We start from the raw sequence: 11,221 nt of genomic DNA, 5'->3' as shown, positions 1-11,221 counted from the left end.
TCACAATTTATAGTCTCTGTACCTCTGGAGAATCAATATCCAAAGCTCTTCATTAACTGAACAATTATATCTTCATTCTGATCCCAGGGTGGTGCAAATTCTTTTCAGACTAAAGCAGCAGAATTGAGGAATTCAAGATGGTTGATACCCTGATGCAATGAGTCCATCACCACTTATCTCTCCACCTGTTTCTGCTCACATCTTCTATTTCACATACATTGCAGATGTGGACATGCCCTCCTTTGGAATCTCTATGTAATCAGTGATATCAGGAAGCCTGATGGTAATTGTAGGTGTGAAATTATGTATTTATATTTCAGCCATTAGAAGGAATGAAATTCTGACAGGTGCCACCACATGGATGAACCTTAAAAACTTATGCTCAGTGAAGTGAGCAGATGAAAAAGAACAAATATTGTATAATTTTAGTTTAAGGAGCCTAGAATAGGCACATGAACACTGTTACCAGGGGAGGGAAGAAAGGAATAATTTTTTAGCGTCCCAGAATATCTTAACAACTGTATCTGTGCTAATAAAATCATGTTCCTATTGGTAGGGTGAGCAAGATCACATCTGGAAATATTTACTGAAAGTTTATGTGCCCTGCTCTTTCTTTCCTTGTTATAATGAAAGAACAATTCTGAATTTCATTGAATCAGTAGCTTGTTTTATTAGCTCATTTTTGAGGTGCTTGAATTTCTTAGTCCTTATCTTTTAGATTGTACTTATTCTCATAAAAAATGCTTGATTTCAGCGAAAACAGACAAAAAAAAAAGAAATGCCTGACTTTGAGGTGTCTGGGTGGCTCAGTTTGTCGGGTCCCCAATGTTGGGTCCCCTAATAATAGGTCCATGGTCAAAGGAGTGAGACTGATACAAAGTGAAGGTCAAGCAAAGCTTTATTTCATGCCAAGTATCAAGAATCAAACCGGCCATCACACAGACTGGTCAGGGCTGCCCCTCACAGAGAGGGTGACCCCTCCCTGCCTCACAGACTAACTTTTATAGAACAAAGGCCATGCGGTTGGGCCTGGCCACACACTGGTGGTGAATGAGATAGTAACACACAGAGAAAGCTGCACAGTCATGCTAGGTCACATGCGGGTGGCCAACTGAATTACAATTCATCCCATAGTAGCTATTTGAATTGGCCTATCACCTTAGTCAGAATTGGTGCCCAAAAGTTGGGGCACACTCTCCTTGGTAGCTAGGGGGACAGTATGCACGCTTTACTGATTGGATGTCTCCACCTGACCCAACTCATCCCTGCATTCGATCTGTTATCTGGGGGGTGGGGGGGCAGCGTCAGTTTAAGTTTTACTGCATAAACAACAAAATGGCTGTTCAACCAAGGTGGGGCCACTCTGGCTAAATAGGCCCTTACAAGTTAAGTTTCCAACTCCTGATTTCTGCTCAGTCATGATCTTGGCTGGGATCATGAGACTGAGCCTTGTGTGGGCATCTGGGCTCAGCTGGAGTCTGCCTGAAATTTTCCATCTCTCTCTGCCCCTCCCCCACTTGTGTGAACACTCACATGCTCTCTCTCTTTCTCTAAAAATAAATAAATCTTAAAGAAATGCTTAACTTTGGGACGCCTGGGTGGCTCAGTTGGTTAAGCGGCTGCCTTCGGCTCAGGTCATGATCCCAGCGTCCTGGGATCGAGTCCCACATCGGGCTCCCTGCTCAGCGGGGGGCCTGCTTCTCCCTCTGCCTCTGCCTACCACTCTGTCTGCCTGTGCTCACTCTCTCTGACAAATAAATAAATAAAATCTTTAAAAAAAAATGAAATGCTTAACTTCTCTGAAGTAATAAAATTGTTTCCCTATTTTGTCTTCAGAAATATTTAATCACTGATTCTTGTATCTAAAGCTTTGGTACATTGGAATGAATTTTTTTGAGTTTTTATATTGTAGTAAATATATATAACATTATAAGGGCCTATTTAGCCAGACCGATGCCATCCAGTTAAACAGTGATTTTGTTGTTTATGCAGTAAAACTTAAACTGACCCCCTCACTCCCACCCCCCCCACCCCCCCACCCCGCCACGGAACTTACTTAAAAGCAAGTCTGGGAAACCAGTCCCAGGTAACAAAGCCCAAATACAAGGGTGGGTCAGGTCAGGCGGAGATAACAGCCCAAATGCAGAAGCTGAGAGGGTCAGGTGAAGACATCCAATCAGTAGAATGCACATACTGTCTCCCTAGCTACCAAGGAGTGTGGGTGCCACCTTTTGGGCGCCAATTCTGACCAAGGTGACAGGCTCATTCAAGTATCTACTAGGGTAAATTGTAATTCAGTTGGTCACTCATGTGTGACCTAGTATGACTGTGCAGCTTTCTCTGTGTGTTGCAATCTCATTGGTCACCTGTGTGTGGCCAGGCCCAACCACATCAACCTTTGCTCTATAAAAGTTAGTTGGTAAGGCAGGGAGGGGTCACCTCTTTGTAATAGATGGCCCTGACCAGTCAGTTTGATTCTGGATGTTTGGCACAAAATAAAAGCTTTGCTTGACCTTCACTTTGTATCAGTCTCGTTCCTTTGATCAGGGACCCATTATTGGGGGACCTAACAAACATAAAATTTACTATTTCAGCCATTTTAAGTGTACAATGCCGTGGCATTAAGAACACTCACAATGTTGGAGGACCATCATCACTATCCATTTCCTGAATATTTTTATCATCCCAAACAGAAACTGTACCTATTAAATGATAACTTTTTCTCCAACCAGCTTTCAGAAGGAACCTAACACCTTGCCATACAGCTGATTTCAGACTTCTGACTTTCAGAGTGCAACAGAATACATTTGTGTTGTTTTAAGTGGCTAACTTTGTAACATATTACAATGACAATGGGAAACGAATATAGGACACATAGTTCAATTTGGGCTAATGATAACAACAATGCTTTCTGGATGTCTCCTCGGAAATATTATGGCTGGTTTGCAAGGAAGCTCAAGGAGAGGCTTATCAGGTTATGTTTCTGACTTTGAAAGGCCTCTGCACTGGAGCAGGCATCAGTGACCACCAGGAGACTAGCCCTAATAGGAAAACATCACCACATGGCAAAGTAAAATGCACTCCCCTGGTTTTGTGCCTGGACCTAAGCAATCCCTGAAGTTTTTGTTAGGACAGATCATTGTTTTTATCATTTGACCCTACTGGATCTGAGAATCTTGCCTTATTACAGCTGAAGTCATGCATCCTCACTAACAGAGTTTAAGCTTCTCAAATCTACCCAAAATATAAACTAATATAATCACATCAATTTTATAGATGAGGAAACTGAGTTTAGAGTTGAAATAAATTGTCAAAGACCACAAAGCTATGTTTTAGTGGAGGTAGGATTCAAACACAGCTGGTCTGATTTCAAAATTCTTACCCTTAACTGTTAGATCTCTGGCTTTATATATTCAAAGTCAGTCAGGCTGTCTGGATTATTTCTCTCTGTCAAATTCCAACAGTGTAAGCCCAAAGCAGCTGACACATTAATGAAAAGATTATATTCTAGAGGTAAGTTTCCTCAAAGCCCCCATCATGTCCTTGTTCCTCAGACTATAGATAAAGGGATTCATCATGGGGGTGACCACAGTGTACATCACTGATACTATTGCACTCTTCCTCGAGGACTGTGTAGCTGCAGAACTAAGGTAAACCCCAAAACCTGTACCATAGAACAAGGAAACAACTATTAAGTGTGACCCACAGATGGAAAATGCCTTATACTTTCCACCAGCTGATGGGATTTTCAGGACAGAGGAGACAATTTGAGTGTAAGAGATAATTATCCCAGAGAGAGGAATAACACCCAAAAGGCTGGTCACTAAATACACAAGAATGTTATTGATGAGGATATCGGAACAGGCAAGCTTGAGAATATGAGCTAATTCACAGAAAAAGTGGGAAATCTCCAGATCTGTGCAGAAGGAAAGCCGCAGCACCATCAAAGTGTGGAGAAGGGCATCCAGAACACTAATAAGGAAGGACAGCAGAACCAGCAGCCTACAGAGTTTGGGGTTCACAATGATATTGTACCTCAGTGGGTGACAGATGGCCACAAATCGATCAAAGGCCATCATGACAAGAATTCCATTTTCCAACCCGGCGAAAGTCAGGACAAAGCAGATTTGGGTGAGGCAGCCTGCGTAACTGATGGATTTGCTCCGTGTCTGGATGTTCACCAGCATCTTGGGGATCGTTGTGGTGGTAAAACAGATGTCAACAAAAGCCAGATTAGAGAGGAAGAAGTACATGGGGGTGTGAAGGTGGGTGTCATACATAATGGCCAGGATGATGAGGAGATTCCCAACCACAGAGACCAGATACACAGACAAGAACAGGCAGAACAGGAGAGGCTGTAGCTCTGGATCTTCTGACAGTCCCAGGAGGAAGAATTCTAGAGTATCTGAGAGATTTCCGGATTTCATGTTGTTGAAGGGTCTGATAGAAAAGTTGGAAATGACAAGAAAACAAATCTTAAGAGAAACTTTCTCAAACATGCCTATCTTTTCTCCTGCTTCCCTCTCTCCCCTTTTTAAACCTCCTTTTCCTGTTTTGTTTCCCTCAACACTCCCAGCTATACCATCCTGTCCCAAGTTTTTTTTTCTATCAATCCTTTGTGAAGTAGATGTACTTAATAAGAAAATAGGAATGACATATTGCCCTGTTACAATGGCTGGGTGGTTAAGTGTCTGCCTTTAGCTCAGGTCATAATTCCAAAATCCCAAAATCAAGCTCTAAGTTGGGTTGCCTGCTCAGCGGGGAGTCTGATTCTCCCTCCCCTCAGCTTCTCCCCTGTTCCTGCTCTCTCTCTCTCTCTCATTTACTCTCTCAAATAATTAAGTAAAATTAAAAAAAAAGAGAGAGAGATGGAAGGAGAAGCAAGAGGACGAGGAGTAGGAGACTAAAATATCATCAGGTCCCAGGATTTCAGCTAGATAGTAATCAAACCATTTTGAACACCTACAAACTCAACAGAGGATAAATAATAAGAGCAACAATTCTAGAAACAGAAAATCGATCACTTTCTGGAAGGTGAGACATGCAGAGAAGTGAATCCAAAGCAACAAGAAGAGACCACAGAGGGGAGAGGCCAAGTGAGAGAGCAGCAGAGCACAAAACCAGAACTCTTAGAAGTCTTAGAACTCTTAGAAGTCTGCTCCACTGAGGGATGTCACTCCAGAGGCTAAGCGGGGGATGGAGCCCTCATGGGGACAGTGAGGGGACAGTGTGGTCTCAGGACCCACAGGGTTACAGAAAGACCAGGGATGTCTGAGGGTGACAGAGCCCACAGGCATCAGAGTGGGGAAGCCAGCTGTAGATACAGAGCCAAGGAGGGCACTCTCAGCTCGGGGTTACCTTAAAAAACCATGATCGAGGCACAGCCAGGCCACTAATCTATGAGCAGGGACGCCGGAAGTGGCAGATCTGGGGAGACTCATCTTCCTCCTCTGGGGGGAGCAGCAGGGGAGCACAGAACAGGAATATGCTGGGTTTGGAGACTCCAAACAGGGCCGTGTGACAGAGACAGAAACGTTCAGTCACAGGCCGGGTGAGCTCAGAGCATGGACGGAGACCAGGGAGACAGGAGAGATTGACTGCTTTTCTCTGAGGGTGCACTGAGTAGGGAGGCCCTGAGCTCTCGGCTCCTACAGGACTGGAGACTGGGAGGCCTCCATCTTCACTCCCATTCTCCAAAGCTCTATGAAAATCATTCAGGGAACAAAAGCTTCCAAGAGTGAAACCAAGCAGATCGCTTAGCTTGGCCCCTGGCAAGGATGGTGCAATTCCACCTCCAGTAAAGACATTTAAGAATTACTGCAATAGGCCCCTCCCCCCAGAAAAGCAGGAAAAACATCCAGCCAAGACAAAGTTCATGGATCAATGAGAATTGCCAAATTCCAGAGCAAAAGGAAAGCAACACACAGAATTCATGGCTTTTTTCCCATGATCCTTTAGCCTTTCAAAGTAAACTTTTTTTAAAAGATTTTATTTATTTATCGGGGGGGGGGGAGAGCGAGCACAGGCAGACAGAATGGCAGACAGAGGCAGAGGGAGAAGCAGGCTCCCCGCCGAGCAAAGAGCCTGATGTGGGACTCGATCCCAGGACGCTGGGATCATGACCTGAGCCGAAGGCAGCTGCTTAACAAACTGAGCCACCCAGGCGTCCCTCAAAGTAAATTTTTTAAGTTCATTTTTTCTTTCCTCTTTCCTATTTTAATTTTTAAAACTATTCTATCAATACCTTTTTTGTACAAATGTTTTTTAAAATAGAGATCTTCATTTTTTTAAGTTAATTTTATTTTTCACTGTTCCAAGATTCATTGTTTATGCACCACACCAAGTGCTCCATGCAATACATATCCTCCTTAATATCCACCACCAGGCTCTCCCAATCCCCCACCTCTCTCCCCTCCAAAACCCTCAAATAAGTCAAGCAGAGAGAGTCAATTATCATATGGTTTCACTTACTTGTGGAGCATAAGGAATAACATAGAGGACATTGGGTGGAGGAGAGGAGAAGTGAGTTGGGAGAAATCAGAAGGGTAGATGAACCAGGAGAGTCTGTGGATTCTTATTGATACCTTTTCAAAAAATCTTTTTTAAAAAATTTTCATTGTTATCATCATATTTTAACCCTTCATTATATTTAACCTTATTTTTTGCCTACATATACAGGGTTTTTTTTCTTTAAAATTTAAGAAACAATTTTTTCTAATCAAAATATACCCTAAATCTAGCACGTGGCTTTGCTCTAGTCTCCAGCCTGATCACTTTCTTTCCTTTTTTTTTCTTTTCTTTTTTCAACCAACTTCTTACCTTAAAAATTACTTTTTTAGAATCTTTAAATTTTCATCTTTACGGTCATATTCCATCCCTTCATTGTGTTTACCTTTATTTTCGTATATGTATGTTTTTCTTTCTTTAAAATTTTGGGAGGTAGTTTCTTCTAACAGACCAAAATATACTCAAAATCAAGTGCGTGGCTCTGTTTTAATCACCAGTCTAATACATTTTTTTTTCTTTTTTTCTCCCTTTCTTCTCTCCCCCAGGTTTTGGGTCTCTTCTGATTTGGTTAGTGTGTATTTTTCTGGGGTTGTTGCTCCCCTTTTATATTTTCTTCTCTCATTTATCTATTCTCATCTGGATAAAATGACAAGGCAGGAAAAACTCACCTCAAAAAGGAGACAAGAGGCAGTACCAATGGCTAGGAAGCTAATCAATACAGACATTGGTAATCTGTCAGAACCAGAGTTCAGAATGATGGTTATCAAGGTGCTAGCTGGGCTCGAAAAAAGCATGAAAGATACTAAAGATTCCCTTTCTGGAGAAATAAAATCCTTTTCTGGAGAAATAAAAGAACTATAATCTAGCCAAGCTGAAATTTTAAAAAAGCTATTAATGAGGTGCAATAAAAAAAATGGAGCCTCTTACTGCTAGGATAAATGAGGCAGAAGAGAGAATTAGTGATATAGAAGACCAAATGATGGAGAATACAGTGAGCAAAGAGAGACAACCACTGGATCATGAGAGGAGAATTCAAGAGATAAGTGATACCATAAGATGACAATATTAGGATAATGGGCAAAAGAAAAATAAAGAGAGAGGCAGAAGGTATATTGGAGCAAATTAGAGCAAATTAGAGAAATTTCCCTAATTTGGTGAAGGGAACAAGCATCAAAATCCAGGAGGCACAAGGAACCGCCCCTCAAAATCAATAAAAATAGGTCAACACCCTGTCGTCTAATAGTAAAACTTACAAGTCTTAGTGACAAAGAGAAAATCCTGAAAGAAGCTCAGGACAAGGGGCGCCTGGGTGGCTCAGTAGGTTAAAGCCTCTGCCTTTGGCTCAGGTCATGATCCCAGGGTCCTGGGATCGAGCCCCACTTCGGGATCTCTGCTCAGTGGAGAGCCTGCTTCTTCCTTTCTCTCTCTCTCTCTCTCTCTGCCTACCTGTGATCTCTGTCAAATAAATAAAATCTTAAAAAAAAAGCAGCTCAGGACAAGTCTGTAACATAGAACAGTAGAAATATTAGATTGGCAGGCAGCAGACCTATCCACAGAGAGCTGGCAGGCCAGAAAGGACTGGCATGATATATTTAGAGCCCTAAATAAGAAAAATATGCAGCCAAGAATACAATATCCAGCTAGGCTGTCACTGAAAATAGAAGGAGAGATAAAAAGCTTCCAGGATAAACAAAAATTAAAAGAATTTGCAAACCCCAAACCAGCCCTACAGGAAATATTGAAAGAGAGCAAAGAGAGAGCCTAAATAAACAGACCAGAAAGGAATTGAGACAATATACAGTAACAGTCACCTTACAAGCAATACAATGATACTAAATCCATATCTTTAAATAGTTACACTAAATGTAAATGGGCTAAATGCCCCAATCAAAAGACCTAGGGTACCAGAATGGATTAAAAAAAAATAAGACCCATCAATATGCTGTCTGCAAGAGACTCATTTTAGACCCAAAGACACCTCTAGATTTAAAGTGAGGGGGTGGAAAACAATTTACCATGCTAATGGACATCAAAAGAAAGCTGGAGTGGCAATCCTTATGTCAGATAAATTAGATTTTAAGCCAAAGATTATAATAAGAGATGAGGAAAGACACTGTATCATACTTAAAGGGCCTGTCCAACAAGAAGATATAAAATTTTTAAATATCTATGCCTCTAACATGGGAGAAGCCAATTATATAAACCAACTAATAACAAAATCAAAGAAACACATCGACAATCTTAGTATATGTGCTGCCGAAGAGAGCACAACACATCGACAATCATACAATAATAGTAGGGGACTTTAATGTCCCCTCCTCAGTGAAATGGACAGATATCTAAGCAAAAGATCAACAAGAAAATAAAGGCTCTCAATAACACACTGGACCAGATGGACATCAAAGATATATTTAGAACATTCCATCCAAAAACAACAGAACACACATTCTTCTCTAGTGCATATGGAACATTCTCCAGAATAGATCACATCCTGGGTCAAAAATCAGGTCTCAACTGGTACCAAAAGACTGGGATCATTCCCTGAATATTTTTAGACCACAATGCTCTGAAATTAGAACTCAGTCACAAGAGGAGAGTTAGAAAGAATCCAAATACATGGCGGCTAAAGGGCATCCTTCTAAAGAATGAATGGGTCAACTAGGAAATTAAAGAAGAATTTTAAAAATTCATGAAAACAAATGAAAATGGAAACACAACTGTTCAAAATCTTTGGGACACAGCAAAGGCAGTCCTGAGAGGAAAGTGTATAGCAACACAAGCCTTTCTCAAGAAACAAGAAAGGTCTCAAGTACACAACCTAATCCTATGCCTAAAGGAGCTGGAGAAAGAACAGCAAACAAAGCCTAAACCCAGCAGAAGAAGAGAAATAATAAAGATCAGACCAGAAATCAATGAAATAGAAACCAAAAGAACAGAAGAACAAATCAACATAACTAGGATCTGGTTCTCTGAAAAAAAATTAAAAAGATTGATAACCCCCTGGCCAGACTTATCAAAAAGAAGAAAAGAAAGGACCCAAATTAATAAAATCATGAATGAAAGAGAAAATATCACAACCAACACCAAAGAAATACAAACAATTATAACAACATATTATAAGCAACTATATACCAGCAAATTTAGCAACTGGAAGAAATAGATGCATTCCTAGAGACATATAAACTACCAAAACTGAACCAGGAAGAAATAGAAAACCTGGGGGCACCTGGGTGGCTCAGCTGCCTCCAGCTTGGGTCCTGGGATCAAGGGTCCTGGGATGAAGCCCTGTGTCAGGCTCCCTGCTCAGAAGAGAAACTGCTTCCTCTGTATGTCACTCTGCCTACTTGTGCTCTCTGCCTGTCAAATGAATAAATAAAATCTTTTTTTTAAAAAAAAGAAAAGAAATAGAGGCGCCTGGGTGGCTCAGTGGATTAAGCCTCTGCCTTTGGCTTAGGTCATGATCTCAGGGTCCTGGAACTGAGCTCCACATTGGGCTCTTTGCTTAGCAGGGAGCCTGCTTCCCCCAACCTCTGCCTGCCTCTCTGCCTATTTGTGATCTCTGTCAAATAGATAAATAAAATCAAAAGAAAGAAAGAAAGAAAGAAAGAAAGAAAGAAAGAAAGAAAGAATCAGAAAACCTGAACAGACCCATAACCAGTAAGGACACTGAAGCTGTCATCAAAAATCTCCCAAAAAACAAGAGCCCAGGGCAAGATGGCTTCCCAGGGGAATTCTACGAAACATTTAAAGAAGAATTATTGCCTATTCTTCTGAAACTGTTCCAAAAAATAGAAATGGAAAGGAAACTTCCAAACTCATTTTATGAGTCCAGCATTGCCTTGATTCCAAAACCAGACAAAGACCCCATCAAAAAGGAGAATTACAGACCAATATCCTTGGTGAACACAAATGCAAAATTCTCACCAAAATGCTAAACCAATAGGATCCAACAGTACATTAAAAGGATTATTTACCACAACCAAGTGAGATTTATTCCTGGGCTGTGAGGTTGGTTCAACATCTGCAAATCAATCAATGTAATGCCATACATTAAAAAAAGAAAGGACAAGAACCGTATGATACTCTCAATAGATGCTGAAAAAGCATTTGACAAAGTACAGCATCCTTACTTGATCAAAACTCTTCAAAGTGTAGGGATGGAGGGTACATACCTCAATATCATCAAATCCCCCATCTATGAAAAACCCACAGTGAATATCATTCTCAACAGGGAAAAACTGAGAACTTTCCCCCTAAGGTCAGGAACATGGCAGGGATGTCCACTATCACCACTGCTATTCAACATAGTACTAGAACTCCTAGACTTGGCAATCAGACAATAAAAAGAAATAAAAGGCATCCAAATCAGCAAACAAAAACTCTCACTCTTTGCAGATGATATGATATTTTATGTGGAAAGCCCAAAGACTCCACTCCAAAACTGCTAGAACTCATACAGGAATTCAGTGAAGTGTCAGGATATAAAATCAATACATGGAAATCAGCTGCATTTCTATACACCAAAAATAAGACAGAAGAGAAATTAAGAAGTCAATCCCATTTACAGCTGCACCCCAAACCATAAGATACTGAGGAATAAACCTACCCAAAGAGGCAAAGAATCTGTACTCAGAAAACTATAAAGTACTCATGAAAGAAATTGAGGAAGACACAAAGAAATGGAAAAATGTTCCATGCTCATGGATTGAAAGAA

At 41.0% G+C, this 11,221-nt stretch overlaps 1 protein-coding gene across 1 annotated transcript; it reads right to left on the bottom strand.

The window, feature by feature from the left end:
- Positions 1-3,500: 3,500 nt before the first annotated feature.
- Positions 3,501-4,445, bottom strand: LOC101679141 (olfactory receptor 7G3-like). The gene has a single exon (XM_013045274.2). It carries the CDS (start codon positions 4,425-4,427, stop codon positions 3,501-3,503), a length of 927 nt encoding a protein of 308 aa, XP_012900728.1. The 5' UTR covers positions 4,428-4,445.
- Positions 4,446-11,221: the final 6,776 nt, after the last annotated feature.

This window comes from Mustela putorius, unplaced genomic scaffold, assembly GCF_011764305.1.
Source record: "Mustela putorius furo isolate JIRA1106 unplaced genomic scaffold, ASM1176430v1.1 tig00000095_pilon_pilon_pilon, whole genome shotgun sequence".
NCBI lineage: Eukaryota > Metazoa > Chordata > Mammalia > Carnivora > Mustelidae > Mustela > Mustela putorius.
This window is presented reverse-complemented; position numbering and strand designations above follow the sequence as displayed.